Below are 19,299 nucleotides of genomic sequence, written 5' to 3'. Positions count from 1 at the left end.
TCCCTGCCATCAAATGATGTCCATCCCATATGACCTTGTACTCCCTGGTTTGGTGTATTCCCGTGAGCTCCTAAAGCAAGCCTACGTATTTCACGTTGCCTAATTTCTAATCTTGCTTGAACTTCTGACCTCATGCACAAGACCGCGTTGCCGAACGTCAGCCCAGGAACCATGACCCCTTTCCATATTCCTCTCACAACATTATACCTATTGTAATTCCACAGTGCCCTATTTTTCATCACTGCTGCATTCCTGTTATCTTTAGTCGTCACGCATATTTCGTGTTCCCTCAGGTACTCGGTCCCATTGCTTATCCATACGCCCAGTTATTTGTATTTATCTGTTATCTCTAGCGTGACTTCCTGTATTCTAAGCTCACTACCTTTGTTATCATTAAAAATCATGACTACTGATTTTTCCTAACTGAATCTAAAATCTAACCTATCTCCCTCATTACCGCAGACGTCCATCAACCTCTGCAAATCTTCCTTGTTGTCGGCCATTAGCACTATATCATCTGCGTAGATTAATGCTGGTAGTGCCTGATCAATGAGTTTTCCTTGTTTGACTAAAGAGAGGTTGAAGCCAAGTCCCCTTGCCTCTAATTTGGCCTCTAATCCTTGTAGGTACATCATGAATAAGAAGGGTGACAGTGGGCACGCCTGCCTAAGTCCACGTTTCACCACTGTGGGCTTGGATACCTGTTTTTCCCACTTTTTAACTACCTTGTTAGTTTTATAGATTTCCTTTAAACGATTAGTGACTCCATCTTTTACACCCAGTGTGTCTAGTATTCCCCACAAGTCCTCTTGAACCACGCTATTGTACGCTCCCTTGAATTTCTGCAGGCCGGTAGGAAGCTTCACAGCGCAGCGCCTGATCTTGTGAAACGGCGCAGCCATGCAGGCAGGGCATTCAATTCCCTCCCTATTTTTTGTATACTACTGTCCTTGTGTACATCGTGGAACACATAACAGTAGTGATAGCAAACAGATCATTGATTCGGGTAGGCTTGGTGTTTTTACTTAAAATGGAACAACGAGGAAGCTGCTGAAGCTCGTGCCTGTATACAGCTGCTTTATATGGAGATGAAACTTTAACGAAAAAAAAATGTAATGATAAACAGTAGGGTCATAACAAACAACATTTCTCTGAGGGTGCATGGAATATATGTCCCATGCAAGGCTATGCATTGCAGTCCTTACTGCATTAATTATGTACACGTACTGCAGGGCATGCAAGTGTATGCAGACACACGCTGACGAAATGACATTTTTTGCTACATACAAACGTGCACCGCACCAAATAAGACGCACGTGTTTGTATAGTCAGGGAACACTCGTGCATATTGATGAAATCACACAGCTCGCTTACAGTATAAAACAAACACAATTGCGAACAATAAAATGCGACGCTGTTTAAAGAGGCGGACCCAGGTTACGAGGAGAATTATCAGTATGGCATACACACCACGTGTCAAGCTTTTGCAACATCTAAAGAGACTAAATATGGAAAGTTGCCTTTGTAAGTTAACATGACAGTACCAAATGGAGAAGCCACACGAGAGAACAATTCATCGTGGGCTAAAGAATGTGTTTTAAATATTATACACAGCTTTGCAAGATAATATCGACGAGTTTTACTCGTCTAGGTGTGGGAGGTGTAGGCCTGATAAAATGCGATGTTGCTTCAGAGCATTTCTTTCGTAATATTGCAATTTTATTCAACTCTTTCAAACGCGGCACCGTAAATTTCTACTGGGTGCTCGAACACGGCAAGCAGGTCGCGGGGCAAAATCTTTGTAACATTTTATTACCGAAACAGCGATACTAGCAATGCTTGAGCTGCACTTGCTGTTTTCTAAATTGTAACCTCCTCAATCTCATCACTGTGATCAGGAAACAGAGAGGAAAAGTACAGCAGTAGTACGTAGAGAAATATTCAATTTCAAGCCCTTTAGCAATATCATCTAAACAAATTGCCAGTTCACTGTTGAATTCTCGATGGAAACAAAACAGCTGATCAGGGACGCAAGCTTGGCTTGGCACTGGCTTGGCCGTTCATAGAGAGCCAAAAGCCGCTACAGGAAACTGGATTGCGGACAGTATTGAGACAAAATATTTTATACATTTTTGTTTTCTTTGTTTCATTTCTCTAATTGCTCTTGTGATGGCGTGGACCGCGCTTCGTGATCTCATGTACCGGCGCACTGTTTTTAAGTTTAGTAATGGCGCACGATAATACATGATTGCGTGCTTTAATTTTAAAAGGTTCGCGAGTATGGCAGCAACACTGCAATGTCGGGAAGAGGCACGGGGAAGAGGATAGTAGTAGTAGAACCAGTAGCAGCTGCATGCCCGGGTGGAGCGACTGATGCCAAGATGGAGGAATGTCAACCCGATGCCTTTTGTGTTGGCCGTTCTGGCAGTTCCGCCGACTTTATAGAAAGAGACGACCCCGTCGCTTGTCCTCTTCTCTTTTCCTTCGGGCATCAGCGACAACATTGACGGACGACGTGTTCGACATCACCGTGCACGTGAGTATAGGTTGGTTTTTCATTCGAGTGAATTCTTGTTCAGATTTGCAACTTGTCGACTTCATCCTGATCACCTGTCACCGGCAATAAGTCACATACGTGTGATATTTAGGTGAAATAAATGATAATGCACATTTTCTGCTCCATTTGCGTGACTTAGCTACACCAGGACATGAGGTAAAGCCTTTGTCGCCTAGCCACTAGCAGCAAGATCGATCACTCGCATCCTTCAGTTCACGAATCAACGCGCCTGCCTTAAAATTAGTTAGCTGCTCGCAAAGAAATCTTACCGAGGCAATTTTGTTTTCTGTGAACAAGGCACCGTAGATTTGTCTTGAATAACAAAAAAAAAACTTGAAAAATAAATGTCGCGACCTTTTAGAAAACGCCGTGTCTAAGAGCTAGACGCGGCATTTTGTAAAAGGCTCATTAAATTCAGTATATTTTCGTAGTTTCTGCTTGAAATTGTTATTGTCTATGAATTTCATGGCCCAATCTTTTGCTTTGGCTGAAAATCTCGGCGGCAAAAACTTTGTTCAGTGTCCCTTTAAGGGCAGGTGTAGATGCCATCATTTCAGTCGCAAATCTTTTTGCTAGTCGGTCGGCTGGTTAACAATAAGGGTACTAACTAGAGTTCCAGATTTCATCAGCAACACATCGTCATGGCTTCATCAGATGCTGCATTATATACATTCTATCCTCGTTTTTAAATAGGTGTACCGTATGGTCCACTGTTACAGGAAACAAGCGAGCTCATGGACAGTGAGCCATGTGGTGCTAACTGGCAGCGAGGCTTGTGAATGGGACGCATGCGCATAGAATCGGGGTGCGCCCAGTTTTGTCTGCCATTTCTCCGCCTGTACGCATGACAGCATTGGAAAGCGCATCCGTATTTTAGCTGCGCAATTTATCTAGCCCAGTGCCTCCTGCTTCAGGGATTTCCTGTGAGCACAAAAAATGCATGATTTTAATCGTTGCTGCAGTGTTTTGCAAGTTGTCACCGTAAAGCACATCATATTTTTCGCATAATGCTCGCTGCAACTAGCAAGTTTCGATGACTCAAAATGCTGTTCAGGTCTGATGTAGCAAACATTTTAAGCTCGTCCTCGTGACCATGAAATATTGGTTTATTAAATAATGGAAGGCAGAGTTGGTATCAGTTGATTTACAGTGTGAAAATGAAAAGTGCGAAGGACCGTGCCTCGCAAGTAAGCCCCGAGAGCATGAGCAGAGAAGTAGCAGATGAGGATGCTCATGCGCTGCATTTCCAAATCTCACCAGCACTAATGCTTGACGGACTGCTGGCCACGCACTAGCGTGTTCTTTCTGAAACAGGACTTTGGCCCTGTAAGCAAGTTCTTGAAGGGCATAAGTAAAACGTAGAATGGGCCCCCTAAATGCACCCATCCTTGAACCATTGGGCTTATGAATTAGTGCCCTTTTCAAAATACAACTATTCTGAGCTATAAATTGTGACAGAACAGTGCACGAAGTTTATAAATGGGAAAAAAGTCTTTAAATGTCCCCTTTATACATAGTGTTCTTGTGATGTCACTTCCGCCGTTGCCGCCCTTTCCCGCCATGCCCGGGTAACTCCCTGGGTACCTACGGCAGTTCACGTGCTGCAGTGCGGTTTGTTGGGGGCTCGTCATCTGTTGCTGTGAACGATGTGGAAGCATTGTGGTTTTTTGTTGTCTTACTTTAACGAGCTCATTGGATTAGGAAGGCCTCGCTCGTTCACTCGATACAAGACCAGATAATCAAGATGTGCGACACATATACCAGCCACGGCGTACACCGGCTGCCCGCCACAACCTATGAGGGCCTATTATCTTGCTTTCACTACAAATTGCCTGGCCCAAAAACAAGTGAAAGCTCAAAATCTCTCGAGCCGCAATTTTAAGAGTGGATGTGCGAAGCGCAGCTGCTCCCATCGAAAACTAGTCGTGCAGAGCTAGGCAAGTTTACAAGAGATATAATATTATGAATATATTGTCACGGCCTACGCCACCAAAGTAGCAATGCCCCCCCCCCCCCAAGTGTTTTAAACAGTGCTGATGTTGAGCTTGAGCCTCTTTGATTGCAATTTGTGGAAATAGTCGAGGAAAATATTATACAAGGCAGATAGCGACTTTGCGTGGTGTGTGCCGCGGTAATGCCAGTCATCACTTTATTTTTCGCGTATGCTTTAACACACTTTTCACTTTGTATTTTGCTTTTGTTGTACGCTAATGTACAGTGGAGTCACTGAACATGATAGAGACCGTGTATAGAATTAATTGACTAATTAAAAAAATCCTGACGCCCAACTTGAACCGATCGGCTATACTTCAAAGTGAACTAATCCCATTCTTTATAGTTTGTTTCAATGCAATACCAAATCTCCGCGATCGCCATCACGATTTTAACCGCCTTCCTCGCCATCATGATTTTAACTGCGGACAAGTTTGTATGTACAGTATCTTGGTAAGCTATATCTGTTTGCAGGTAAATACTTGGCTATGGCACTTACCCGTAATGAAGTTGCACCTGAAGATGCAAATATTGCAAAGTTTCTTCAAGTAGCTTTTGTTAATCTGCACCAGCCAAATACGCTGGTACTTTTAGGAAAATCGGAATGTGCGTTCTGAATTTCAGGTTATAACTTTCAGCGAAGAAACACCCTAAGCTCTGCTCCCTCTGCGTGGACTACTAAATCAACTTGCCTCACTAGCAGCTCATAATTTCTCAAACTTGCATCGTGAGGCAAAACTAAACGGGTGCAAGCACGAGGAGACAACATGGCAGTTGTAGGCGATAGATTCGGTTGGTGCCCGGGCATGTTGGTGGCGCATTTCGGAAGTGACGAAAAGGCGCTGCGAGATGCACGTGCACACTTTGTATAGTTGCTGTATTGGACAGCAAACTTTTTTTCTTATCTGAGCAGTTTTACCAAAGGAAGCTTCATCATATGGCGTGATAAATGAAGCGAATCCACAGGTTGAACCACATCATAGCCTCGCTGTGCTTTTGTACTTTTTAGCTCGCAAAATTTATTTGTACATATAAGTGACAACTTGCCAGTAATAAGGCAGCACTTGTTTCTTTACCATATTATCATCTCCGGTGTGCTGCTGCCTCAATATTTCAAATTCTAAGCATTTACACCATTGTATGCTAACTTTTCCTTCAAAGTGAGACAAGCCACATGTGTATCGTAGATCAAGAAGCATGCCAGTTTTACGTACTTGCAAGGTAAACATCAGAAATGCACAGTTGATCAAAAATACTAGTTTACTGATGCATCTACATAGCAAAGCACCTGTGGCACCTCGGGAACAAGATAATGCCACATATGTTACAAGAGATAATTAAAAAAGACAGGGGACGTTCCGTGAACAAATAGAAACAAAAATAAAATGGCACGTGGCAGCGAGCGAAGGCGGCAAGGGGGGGGGGAGCCCGTGGGACTTCAGCGGATGAACGTAAAGTGTGTGTTTAATATGTGGAAGAAAAAAAAAATTCAAAATTTTGGCGACTGAAATGAGGGCGACTTAGTGAGTGCGCTCATGACAAGAGTAAACACGGTTATTATTTTTTTTTCAAATCTCTTTTGAAAGCCACAAAAAATCTGTATGTGGTGCAGCCTAACAGAAGGTCCGTGAAGGCAAATTATGAATTCGTCGTTGTACAAAGGCCTATTTTTTTTTTCATGCGCACCATCCCCGCCGCGGTGGTCTAGTGGCTAAGGTACTCGGCTGCTGACCCGCAGGGCGCGAGTTCGAATCCCGGCTGCCGCGGCTGCATTTCCGATGGAGGCGGGAATGTTGTAGGCCCGTGTGCTCAGATTTAGGTGGTCTAAATTTCCGAACCCCAGGTGGTCTAAATTTCCGGAGCCCTCCACTACGGCGTCTATCATAATCATATAGTGATTTTGGGACGTTAAACCCCACATATCAATCAATCAATCATGCGCACCATAAATAGTGCTCAAAATTTAATTGCATATGTTGTTTTCATCCTCGCTGTATTCCGTGCTGTTTATGATGTAAAAAAAAAAAGTAGCACGCTGAAGTGGTGCTGCTTTTGGGCAACAGTTGAAAATGGCGGGGTGCATGAATGCGGAATACTGCCGCTTACACTCAAATCACTCTTGTGGTCACCTCCCACTGTTTGCAGCATGTGTTGTGTATACACAGCTGCATATTTCCTAGCTAGAAAAATTTGATTTTAGGTGTTTCACGCCATTTTCCATGTAACTATTCCACAATTGCACACACTGATCAGCAGGCTTTCAATTGCGCTGAAGGACACAGGTGCCATAAAATTCATAGTCGATTCTTTCAAGAAACCGTATGTAAAGGCTGAAGCTTCATGCGTACATACACACACACATACCATATTTTTTTTTGTACTTTATGAAAGCTGCGAAGGTCTCATGTGGCTCCAAGCGTAACCTGTCTTATTTATTCTCCATCACCGCAAAAGTTTTGTGAGTTTCAAATAAAAGTACTTTGCGCATGGCCACTTTTGGGTAATTTTTTTGTGTAGGTGTTATTTGAGCAGCCTACAGTGTTTACTTTATAAGCCTGTATGTATATGTTGCATTATAAGGATGCAGAATGTGTGTAGCTGTACAATATAGATGAAGTGTAAAAATTAAGTGTGTCTATTGTAGTGTTCTTGCAACCAATCTTACCCCCGTATTCTAGAACGTCCCTCCACTCAACGCTTCACCTTCACTTGAGATGGCTGATGGGAGCGCCGTCTCTAAGCAGAGAAAATTGCTGCATGTCAGCAATAATCTGCTGTGATTCTCAAGTAGCGCAGCGTCGCTTTCAAACGAGCAGCGGCACAGTGCTAAACTCTGTCAAGTGAAGGGTGAAAGTCGAGTCGGGGAGCGTTTATGAATATGGGGGTTAGTTTTGTTGTCTTGTTAACCTGCCATTAACACTGGATTGATGCTACTTTGCTCTAGCTGTACAGTGCTCTCCAAGGCTCAAGGAGGCACCGCACGGGGAAGGCTCGGAGCAAACCATGCGTGAGTTTCCTTTCATTGTTACACTATGCACGTATTAAGTGATAGACTTTAATGTATGCTATTTGTATTGTGCAAGTTTTTGGGGACATACAACTTCCAACACTTATATGTTCTGACGAAAATCACGCAAGAATGAGAGAAGCTTGTGCAAAAATTATGCAAGAGTGTAAGAAGCTTTTGCAGAAGTCTGTGAAATGAAGTTTTGAAATTTTGTGGCAATGTGTCATTGTACAGTGGTCAACAGTCTTGCTCAGCATGCTTGACTGCAGGGCTCCCGGCTGCACAGGCGCATCTACGGAGTGCCTGATGCATGATGGGCCAAATGTCAGCCTGCACACTGGTGCCTCTTATCCCCGTTTGTCTGTTACATCAGTGTCTCTTGTAAAGGGGATCAACTGTGCTACCTTTTTTTTTTCGAATGTAATGAGTTCTTTTTCCAGATTATTGTTGTTTTAAGGTAGAGCCTCACATTTCTATCAAATACTGAAGATTCTATTTTTCCTTCTAGATGCTATGAAGTCACTCCTTGTGTTACAATAGAGTGAACACTGTTATGAGAAAAGCTACTTTATGGAGTTAACTCACTCCATATTGACTTAACACACAGAATTGGTGAAAACTACACTCCATTCCAGCTGCATTAGGAATAATATTCATTTGCATACTTCTGTTTCTTTTGTTTGTTTGTTGGCTGGAGGTTTGGAGTATAGGGTGGCCAGAGGGCACTGTGTAGTCTTTCTTCATCTTCCCAATTTTGTGAACATCAATTGATAGCCGTATGGGAAGCAGCCAGCATGCTTAAACGGCGGTGCAAGCATGCAAGATGTTCACCATTGCATGCAGTCAGTTGCTGTGAGCAACCTACTGCATACAATTAACTGCGAGTGGTGAACTAACGCTGCACTATGTGTGCCTCCTGGAAAGCTGCAATGGTAAAGTGCCACAATCGTATAGTAACATGGATAACATCGCAATTTGTTTGTTGAATAATTTTGCAACAGAATCAATGGAGTTTTGGATAAATTTGTGTATCTGCCTGGTTCATCAAAGCTACAGAGTCAAATGAGGTATATACTCGCGTATTATGTGTACTTTTTTTGTCAATCCGGTCATGTGCGAAGCTAGTAGGAATCGCTGGCCTAAAAGCTCAACTAGGAATATATGTTGCAGGCGCTGTCACAGCTGTCTCAAAGCGGATTGTCATTTGTTTGCTAAGCCTGTTCAAATGCCCCCATTTTCTTGAAGTTCTTCCGAACAGTGCTCACAAAAACCAGTTCCCACGACAGGGTTATACCAGAGAACATAAGTACTCTCCAATAATTGTCGGGAACCCAACGTAAAGTAAGATGCAGACAAGGAAGCGCGATGCCAACACAGTGCTGTGTGTGTCGCCCTTCATGTGTGTGTGTGTCCATTCCTTGTCCCAGTCTTCTATTGCGTTGTGTTCCCTCCGATATCTAACCAACACACCCAAGCTTCTATCCTAAGTCTTATTCAACGCACTCTTCTGCTGGCTCCCATACTGAATATTGCATGTCGAAGAACTCCACGCTGATGTGCTTAGCGGTAGCACGGTTTCAGTTTTCTTCGGTAAGCTTTATAACAGCAATCTGCGTCGTATATAATTATGGTAGCCTATCACAAGGAACGGTAAAAACGCAATGGCCAGATGGCGAAACCGAAAAAAAAAATGAGTGCGAAAACCTGCCTCATCTAGTTGATGTGACAGGTCCTTGCACGCGTTCAACATCTGTGCTGTGTCTCGGGAATACATTCTTGCCGTGGAAGAGGTGGGAAGATAGGAGGCAAACCTTTAGGCATTTCGGACTACACATAAACAGGTTTCAGTTTTCAAGTTCGATATTCTAGGGAAAGCATAAAAGTTCATGGAAGAAGGGACCTTGCACTCAGTCCATTTTGTGTAAGACTGCACTCGCCTGCTCGACAAGAGATGTGCCTGACCAGAGCATCATGAAGTCAAATGTGTCTGTGTGTGTGCTGGCAAGGTGGCTCGGGCTGGTTGGGGAGGGCAAAGTATGCGAGCAAAAAGTTTCTTGTAGTAAAGCAGGCTGGGTAATTATACTGGTGAGCAAATTATGTGAGGATGCAAATTGTGCGAGTAAATATGGTATGTACTCTTGTATGTTTCAGCTCTATTGCTACGGATCCTGCGGATCCAACTTGGCATCCGGCAGCAACAAAGACAGGTTCTGCAGGAGGTGCGACAGCTGAAGCACAAGGTACGGCTCTTGTCCGTGCCTCAGCACGCCCAGCCAGCACAGCGCCCCTCTGACCTTCCCCGGCTGCCTGCTGGTACAATTGGAGAAGTGGAGGCAGCAGAGGCAGCTGTGCAGAGTAAAGCTGTGGCTGCGGCTTTGGTGTATATTTCTTGATTTTTAATATGCCTATGTAACATGCAGAAATTTAGTACTGCTTTAAGATACTGTGTTTCGGGAAACAAACTAGTCAGGTTATCTCATGAGCCACTGTACTACAGTCGAATATGAATAATTCGTACTCAAAGAGGCCAGAAAATTTGTTCAAATTAAAAGAAGTTCAAAATAATGAAAGTTACCGTAATTACTTGAATCTAACACGCACCTTTTTTCCGGTTAAGAGAGTTCATAAATCGCATGTGCGTTAAAATCGAGTACGAAAAAAAAAAAGAATATGGTCATTCTATTGCCATCGCCACTTACAAAATGGCCGCCCCCTACATGCGTCGGCATGGCGCGTCGGTCATTTCTGCCTATGTGTTTCCCATGCGCGGCACTTCATACGTGTGCTGAGGAGTTCGTCATCTTGTAGTACATTAGCATCGACGGCATGGTAGGGCCGACTCCAAAAACTCGACGAGTGCACCACAATGCTGCTTCTAAAAGAAAAGTCGTTGCGTGTGCCGGAACGGACAGAAATCGGGCCGCATCGCGGTCATTCGGAGTTCCCGAAACGTGCGTGCGGGACTGGCGGAAACAAAAGCAGAATATTGTCGACAGCAAAGATTCACGCAAAGGCTTCAGTGGACCACAGCAGGGTCGGTTTCCACAAATTGAAGAGCTGCTCGGCGAGTATGTGATTAAGCAGTGAGCGGCACAGCGGCCCGTGACGACAGAACTGCTCCAAGTGCAGGCTATGCAGTTAGCCTTAGAAAAAGGGCTAATGCAGAGCCATTTTAAAGCGAGCAGGTGCTGGCTAACGAACTTTATGAAGAGAAAAGGCTTTTCCCTCCGAAGGCGAACGGGCATATGCCGGAAGTTGCCGGAGGAGTACGAAGAAAAGCTTCAGAGTCTTCAGAGGTTCCTCCTAAACTTGCAGCACAAGAACGGCTACCTGCTTGGGCAAATCGGGAATGCCGATCACACGCCTCTTTACTTCGACATGCCTGGCACCACAACCGTCTAGGAGATGGGGGCGAAGCAAGTTTGTGTACTGACATAGTGCCACGGTAAAACTTGAGTGACAGCAATGCTCTGTTGCACGTCAGATAGGCATAAGCTTCCCCCGTACTTCATATTTAAACGGAAGACGCACTCAAAAAGAGTCGTTTTCGCGAGTGGTGTGATCAAGCGGGCCAACGAGAAAAAAGGGTGCGCGTTGCAACCGATGTCTTAGTTTTTTTTTTTTTTTGTCGTGGAAACCGGGCGCGCGTTACAATCGAGGGCGCGGTAGAATAGAGTAAATACGGTAAACGAGCGGAGGGCTCACCATGCAGTGATGCATGTGCATGGAGAAGTTTTATTCACAAATTACAGGACATCCGTCATTAATTAAAGTAGTCAATACATGTCTGTACACGTTGGCCTTGCAACGAGTCAACAAGTTTTGCGTGCAGTTTGCAAAGCATTTGTACTTCGGCTTCAGTATTCTCCTGGCAAAAGAAGTTGCGCGCGGCAATGTCCAGTGCTGACACTCTTCGAAGACAACTGTGTTTCCACTGTTACCATCTGCGCTGCAGCCGGAGCGTGGCCAGCACATGATGAGAATGGAGGAGCGTCTCCACCTGGAGAAAAGCAGATCGGCATTCGAGAGAGAAACACTCCGCGGCAGCTTTTTTTTTTTCTCTCTTCATGCGCGGTGTTGAAAGGAGAAGAGTCTCTACATAGCAGGAACGAAAAACAGGGAAGCGTGACACCGGCGCGTTGCAGATCGGCATGAGAGAGCCAACTCTCTGCGACAGCTTTTTTTCCCCTCTTTCTCTTCATGCGCAGTGTTAAGAGGAGAAGGGTCTCTACGTGGCAGGGACGGAAAAAGCCGAAGCGGGGCACAGGAATGTCGCAGATTGGCATTTGGCAAACATTCCACCGCAGTCTTTTCTTTCCTTTTCTTCATTTTCTTCTTCAAGCACAGCGATGAGGTGTCTGAAGTGCCACCGCAGGATTGGGCGGGGTGCTGAGAGCATTTTCGGAGCGCGGTATAGCTTTGATAGGACCACAGCGTCAGTTCGAATTAAGTGTTGGAATTAATGAGATTCGACTGTATTTACTATAGTCTGTGAAGTCCGAGTGAACTGTCCTAAGCTAGCAGACGATGTAGGCGGCATCGTGTGTTTGATGGGCAGTGACTAGCAATAGCCTGCTTAAAACAGACATTCAGTAATTTTGTTCATTTATCACCCTATTTCGTGTCCGCTGCGGCTCTCTCTACTTTGAGCTACAGTTCACCCTGCCTTGTGTTAGCCGATTTCTTACTTTTTAAAAAATCTAACATGCACCCAATTTCGCAGTGTGAAGAAAAATGCACCTTTGTTTATTGTGATGAGATTTCTATAGCGACATGCCTCTTTGTTGGCTATCACAGAAAAATATAAACAGCAAATGGTGCGACCATCTAGTGCGACCTTTATTTTTCGATCAGTTTCATCTATGACCAAGATTTGGTCGCTCTAAGGTTGCCTCTTAGTACGCCTTGATCATGTTCATTTATCTTGTTGTGCTCTGCTTACAATGCATTGATTAAAAACATGTCCAAGCTTCTTTTTGAATTCCACATATTTTATCGTTTTTCACCTGTAGAAGCTACTCCTGGTCAACATTCAGGCAAAGACATTGTTACCTCGAAGAAACGTGTATTGGAATTTGAGCACTGTACAAAGTAATTATACTATTTCATAGCTAGAATCAATATTTATTAAGGGTTATAACAGTGTTGTATTTGATTTCATAACAGCGAAACTGCATTCAGAGAAGGACTCTGAAAGGTTCTCACACTGAGTGTGAGAGGGCTGATGTGGAAACCATTTTAGGTCAAGTGAGTTGAAGTTAGCGTAAAAAAACAATGAAATGTTGTGATGCCCAAAAATTCAAGTTGTTGTTTTCAGTGTCCTCTTCTTGCAGATTTTTATCATGAAAACATTGCGATGTGCTGTTGCGTTCACCCCATCTATGCTTCTTGCATTTTTTTACAGTGCAAGCACCTCCTGCAGATTGGGGGACGTGGCCTCCGAGAAATTGGTGTGAATGCCATGAAGGCTGTATTGGCACATGACGTGCAAGTGCTGTACAGCCTTCATGGCAGAAAAGGGAAAAGGGCCTTTGTGAACCTGAGGCTCTGTAGATTAGTGACAGGTTAGACTTGTTCATTGTTTTATGTGTGTGTACCCTTGCGTATTCTCTGTACTGCAGTGCTTCATGTGTACTATGGTATTTCTGTTCTTGTATGCAGATGTCATCTGCCAAAAAGCAGGGTGTGACCAGGCGGAGGCCCTCAACTTTATTAAGAGGTGGCTGCCAGGGTCTGGTGATCGCTGTGGGGGCAGGAAGCGGCGCTTCAGAGAAGCATTTGTTGTGGAGCAGCCCGATGATCCCCACTCTCAGAGTGCAGATTATCGGCTGCTCGCGGCAGCTGGCTTCCTGCCCAGCCACAGCAGCCAGGGCCTTGACAGCACCACTGTCACTGTGCCCCCAACGGAACCTGACCTGCAGTAGAGCGGGCCTTTTTTAGTTGTGTATATATATTTTTCAATGTATACATTTTTTGTTGTACCAAATAAATAAAAAAAAACTAAGAATAAATAGTCTGCAGACTGTCGGTGGTGCACTGTTCGGCTAGCTTATGCCGATTCGGAAGCACTATCACCATGTTTTAGTTAAAAAAAAACGCTCTAAAATATGAATATTCTCGACTACCATGCGGGGGACATATGTGGGGATTGCAAGTGTAGGACGTGGGGATTGCAAGTGTAGGACATACGCTTTCAACATTTACTTCCTAACGACTTTTTTCGATCTGCTGTACCAAATACCAGTACCAAATAAAGCACTCGCTATTGCAAAAGATAAATTGGTAAAAAAAATAAACTACGCTTCTAGTGTTAGCAAAGGGAATGAGGTATAAAAGATGAAATAGATCGAGTAACTGCTTTCAGTTCTCAGCATTCAATTTTCTGTTGCCCCAAGTATACAGGGCTGCAAAGCTACAAGAGCGGGTCATCGAGGCATATTGTTTAAATCTTCCGGTAAGAAAAATTCCCTACTAATAATGGTTACATAATGGCAAGCCAATCAGTAGCCAATATTCGTCGTGCAGAAAACATCGGTGTAATAACGGCATTTGATTGGCTGCAATGTGGCCCTGGATTGGTCCAATGTCGGTCGTACATCCGTAGCCAATATTCGTCGTGCAGCAAACATCGGCGTAAAAATGGCATGTGATTGGCTGAAATATGGCCCAATGTTGGCCGAACATTGGCAGCTTTGTCGGCAATACGATGGGCCTTCGTCGGCCCAATGTTGGTTGCATACTGGCTAAAACATCGGCAAAACGTCGGCCCATCATTGGCTTGAACGTCGGCCCGACATTGGAAGAAGTTGCACTTCCGACGTCGGCCCGACATCGGTGCCGATGTTAGCCGATGTTGGTCCAAGATTGGTCCAACGGCGGCGTGCTGCCTGGGGAATACTACGAGGAAAGAACGGGTGGCACTTCAAGGAACTTCGCCCTTAAAATATTGAGTAGAAACTTCGATCGGTTGAAAAGGTATCCGGCTGGTAGAGAAGATGGCTCTTTACGGCCGTGGCAGGGCTCACAAACGGGGAAGTATACTGGTTACACACTACAACTACGACTAGGAATACTACGAGGAAAGAACGGGTGGCACTTTAAGGAGCTTCGCCCCTAAATGTTTGAGTGGAAACATCGATCGGTTGAAAAGTTATCCGGCTGGTAGAAAGATGGCTCTTTATGGCGCTGGCAGGGCTCAGAAAGGGGTAAGTGTACTGGTTACACACTAAGACTACGACTAGGACTACTAAAATAACGAACGGTTGCCGCTTTAGGGACCTTCGCCCCTCAAAGGCTGAGGGAAAACCTCGATCGGTTGAAAAGGTAACCGGCTGGTAGAGAAGATGGCTCTTTACAGCGCTGGCAGGGCTCACAAACAGGTAAGTATACTGGTTACACAATACGACTACGACTGGGACTACTGCGATGAACGAACGGGTGCCGCTTTAAGGAGCTTCGCCTCTAAAAGGTTGAGTGAAAGGATAGATCGGTTGAAAAGGTATCCGGGTGGTAGAGAAGATGGCTCTTTACGGCACTGGGAGGGCTCAAAACTAAAAAGTATACTAGTTACACACTACGACTACGACTAGGGTTACTACGAGGGACGAACGGGTGCCGCTTTACGGAGCTTCGCCCCAAAAAGTTCGAGTTAAAACCTCATTCGGTTGAAATGGTATCCGGTTTTTAGTGAAGATGGCTCTTTGTGGCACTGGCAAGACTCACAAACGGGTACGTTTACTGGTTACACACTACGACTACGACTAGAACTACTACGATGAACGAACGGGTGCCGCTTTAAGGAGCTTCGCCCCAAAATGGTTGAGTTGAAACCTCGATCGGTTGAAAAAGTATCCGGCTGGTAGAGAAGATGGCTCTTTACGGCGCTGGCAGGGCTAACGAGCGGGTAAGTATACTGGTTACACACTACGACTACGACTTGGACTCCTGCGATGAACGAATGGGTGCCGCTTTAAGAAGCTTCGCCCCTGAAAGGTCGAGTGGAAACCTCAATCGGTTGAAAAGGTATCCGGTTTGTAAAGAAGATAGCTTTTTATGGCAGTGGCAGGACTCACAAACGGGTAAGTGTACTGGTTACACACTACGACTACGACTAGAACTACTAGGATGAACGAACGGATGCCGCTTCAAGGAACTACGCCCCTACATGTTTGAGTGAAAACATCGATCGATTGAAAAGATATCCGGCTGGTGGAGAAGATGGCTCTTTACGGCGCTGGGAGGGCTCAAAAACAAAAGGTATACTGGTTACACAGTACGACTACGATTAGGACTACTACGAAGGACGAACGGGTGCCGCTTTAAGGGGCTTCGCGCCTAAGAGGTCGAGTAGAAACCTCGATTGGTTGAAAATGTATCCGGTTTGTAGAGAAGATGGCTCTTTACTACACTGGCAGGGCTTACAAACGGGTAAAAACTCTGGTTACACACTTCGACTACGACTTGGACTACTACGATGAACGAATGGGTGCCGCTTTAAGGAGCTTCGCCCCTAAAAGGATGAGTAGAAACCTCGATCGGTTGGAAAGTTATCCGGCTGGTAGAGAAGATGGCTCTTATGACGCTGGCTGGGCTCAGAAACGGGTAAGTTTACTGGTTACACACTACGACTACGACTAGGACTACTAAGATGAACGAACGGTGGCCGCTTTAGGGACCTTCACCCCTAAAAGGCTGAGGGAAAACCTCGATCAATTGAAAAGGTATCCGGCTGGTAGAGAAGATGGCTCTTTACAGCGCTGGCAGGGCTCACAAATGGGTAAGTATACTGGTTACACACTACGACTACGACTGGAACTACTGCGATGAACGAACGGGTGCCGCTTCAAGAAGCTTTGCCTCTAAAAGGTTGAGTGGAAACATTGATCGGTTGGAAAGGTATCCGGCTGGTAGAGAAGATGGCTCTTTACGGCGCTGGGAGGGCTCAAAAACAAAAAGTATACTAGTTACACACTACGACTACGACTAGGAATACTACGAGGGACGAACGGGTGCCGCTTTAAGGAGCTTCGCCCCTAAAAGGTCGAGTTGAAACCTCAATCGGTTGAAATGGTATACGGCTGGTAGAGAAAATGGCTCTTTACGGCGCTGGGAGGGCTAAAAAACGAAAAGTATACTAGTTGCACCCGTCGACTTTGACTAGGAATACTACGAGGAAAGAATGGGTGGCACTTTAAGGAACTTCGCCCTTAAAAGATTCAGTAGAAACTTCGATCGGTTGAAAAGGTATCCGGCTGGTAGAGAAGATGGCTCTTTACGGCAGTGGCAGGGCTCACAAACGGGGAAGTATACTGGTTACACACTACAACTACGACTAGGACTACTATGAGGAGCGAAGCGGTGCCACTATAAGGAGCTTTGCCCCAAAATGGTTGAGCTGAAACCTCGATCAGTTGAAAAAGTATCTGGCTGGTAGAGAAGATGGCTCTTTACGGCGCTGGCAGGAAGTGAAAACGGGTAGGTATACTGGTTACACACTACGACTACGACTTGGACTACTACGATGAACGAATGGGTGCCGCTTTAAGAAGCTTCGCCCCTAAAAGGATGAGTGGAAACCTCGATCGGTTGAAAAGGTATCCGGCTGGTAGAGACGATGACTCTTTACGACGCTGTCAGGGCTCAAAAACGGGTAAGTATGCTGGTTACACACTACGATTTTGAGTATGACTACTACGAGGGACGAACGGTTGCCGCTTTATGGAGCTTCGTCCCTAAAAGGCTGAGGGGAAACCTCGATCGGTGTAAAAGGTATACGGCTGGTAGAGAAAATGGCTCTTTACGGCGCTGGCAGGGCTCACAAACAGGTAAGTATACTGGTTACACAATACGACTACGACTGGGACTACTGCGATGAACGAACGGGTGCCGCTTTAAGGAGCTTCGCCTCTAAAAGGTTGAGTGGAAAGATCGATCGGTTGAAAAGGTATCCGGGTGGTAGAACGATGGCTCTTTACGGTACTGGGAGATCTCAAAACTAAAAAGTATACTAGTTACACACTACGACTACGACTAGGGTTACTACGAGGGACGAACGGGTGCCGCTTTACGGAGCTTCGCCCCAAAAAGGTCGAGTTAAAACCTCATTCGGTTGAAATGGTATCCGGTTTTTAGTGAAGATGGCTCTCTATGGCACTGGTAGAGCTCACAAACGGGTAAGTGTACTGTTTACACACTACGACAACGACTTGGACTACTACGAGGAACGAACGAGTGCCGCTTTAAGGAGCTTCGCCCCTAAAAGGTCGAGTGAAAACCTCGATCGGTTGAAAAGATATCCGGTTTGTAGAGAAAATGGCTCTTTATGGCACTGGCAGGTCTCAGAAACGGGTAAGTATACTGGTTACACACTACAACTACGACTAGGACTACTATGAGGAACCAACCGTTGCCGCTATAAGGAGCTTCGCCTCAAAATGGTTGAGTTGAAACCTCGATCGGTTGAAAAAGTATCTGGCTGGTAGAGAAGATGGCTCTTTACGGCGCTGGCAGGGCTAAAGAACGGGTAAGTATACTGGTTACACACTACGACTACGACTTGGACTCCTACGATGAACGAATGGGTGCCGCTTTAAGAAGCTTCGCCCCTGAAAGGTCGAGTGGAAAGCTCAATCGGTTGAAAGGGTATCCGGTTTGTAAAGAAGATAGCTCTTTATGGCAGTGGCAGGAATCACAAACGGGTAAGTGTACTGGTTACACACTACGACTACGACTAGAACTACTAGGATGAACGAACGGATGCCGCTTCAAGGAACTACGCCCCTAAATGTTTGAGTGGAAACATCGATCGATTGAAAAGATATCCGGCTGGTGGAGAAGATGGCTCTTTACGGCGCTGGGAGGGCTCAAAATCAAAAGGTATAGTGGTTACACAGTACGACTACGATTAGGACTACTACGAGGGACGAACGGGTGCCGCTTTAAGGGGCTTCGCGCCTAAGAGGTCGAGTAGAAACCTCGATTGGTTGAAAATGTATCCGGTTTGTAGAGAAGATGGCTTTTTACTACACTGGCAGGGCTTACAAACGGGTAAAAACTCTGGTTACACACTTCGACTACGACTTGGACTACTACGATGAACGAATGGGTGCCGCTTTAAGGAGCTTCGCCCCTAAAAGGATGAGTAGAAACCTCGATCGGTTGGAAAGTTATCCGGCTGCTAGAAAAGATGGCTCTTATGACGCTGGCTGGGCTCAGAAACGGGTAAGTTTTCTGGTTACACACTACGACTACGACTAGGACTACTAAGATGAACGAACGGTGGCCGCTTTAGGGACCTTCACCCCTAAAAGGCTGAGGGAAAACCTCGATCGATTGAAAAGGTATCCGGCTGGTAGAGAAGATGGCTCTTTACAGCGCTGGCAGCGCTCACAAACGGGTAACTATACTGGTTACACACTACGACTACGACTGGAACTACTGCGATGAACGAACGGGTGCCGCTTCAAGAAGCTTTGCCTCTAAAACGTTGAGTGGAAACATTGATCGGTTGGAAAGGTATCCGGTTTGTAGGGAAGATGGCTCTTTACGGCAGTGGCAGGGCTCACAAACAGGTAAGTGTACTGGTTACACACTACGACTACGACTAGAACTACTACGATGAACGAACGCGTGCGGCTTTAAGGAGCTTCGCCCCTAAAAGGTTGCGTGAAAACCTCGATCGGTTGAAAAGATATCCGGTTTGTAGAGAAGATTGCTCTTTATGGCACTGGCAGGTCTCAGAAAC

The 19,299-nt window shown here is 45.3% G+C and overlaps 1 protein-coding gene across 3 annotated transcripts; it reads left to right on the top strand.

The window, feature by feature from the left end:
* Positions 1–2,147: 2,147 nt before the first annotated feature.
* LOC142788354 (uncharacterized) lies at positions 2,148–14,318 on the top strand. Of its 3 annotated transcripts, none has more exons than XM_075884909.1 (5): positions 2,148–2,536; positions 7,494–7,556; positions 9,708–9,934; positions 12,961–13,120; positions 13,218–14,313. In XM_075884909.1, exons 2-5 carry the CDS (start codon positions 7,553–7,555, stop codon positions 13,478–13,480), a joined length of 654 nt encoding a protein of 217 aa, XP_075741024.1. In that variant the 5' UTR covers positions 2,148–2,536; positions 7,494–7,552; the 3' UTR covers positions 13,481–14,313. The 3 variants fall into 3 exon arrangements, with proteins under 3 accessions (XP_075741024.1, XP_075741026.1, XP_075741025.1); XM_075884910.1 differs by having other exon boundaries at positions 2,150–2,536; positions 9,708–9,796; positions 13,218–14,311; XM_075884911.1 differs by lacking the exon at positions 12,961–13,120 and having other exon boundaries at positions 13,218–14,318.
* Positions 14,319–19,299: the final 4,981 nt, after the last annotated feature.

Source organism: Rhipicephalus microplus, unplaced genomic scaffold (assembly GCF_043290135.1).
Source record: "Rhipicephalus microplus isolate Deutch F79 unplaced genomic scaffold, USDA_Rmic scaffold_55, whole genome shotgun sequence".
Lineage (NCBI taxonomy): Eukaryota > Metazoa > Arthropoda > Arachnida > Ixodida > Ixodidae > Rhipicephalus > Rhipicephalus microplus.
The sequence above is the reverse complement of the archived record's forward strand: the minus strand, read 5'-3'. Positions and strand labels throughout refer to the sequence as shown.

Bases quoted from the DNA above. Each gene is read 5' to 3' on its own strand.
- LOC142788354 (XM_075884909.1), top strand. The intron at 9,935-12,960 runs GTGTATATTTCT...ATTTTTTTACAG, and splicing joins AAGCTGTGGCTGCGGCTTTG to TGCAAGCACCTCCTGCAGAT. The intron at 13,121-13,217 runs GTTAGACTTGTT...TCTTGTATGCAG, and splicing joins GCTCTGTAGATTAGTGACAG to ATGTCATCTGCCAAAAAGCA.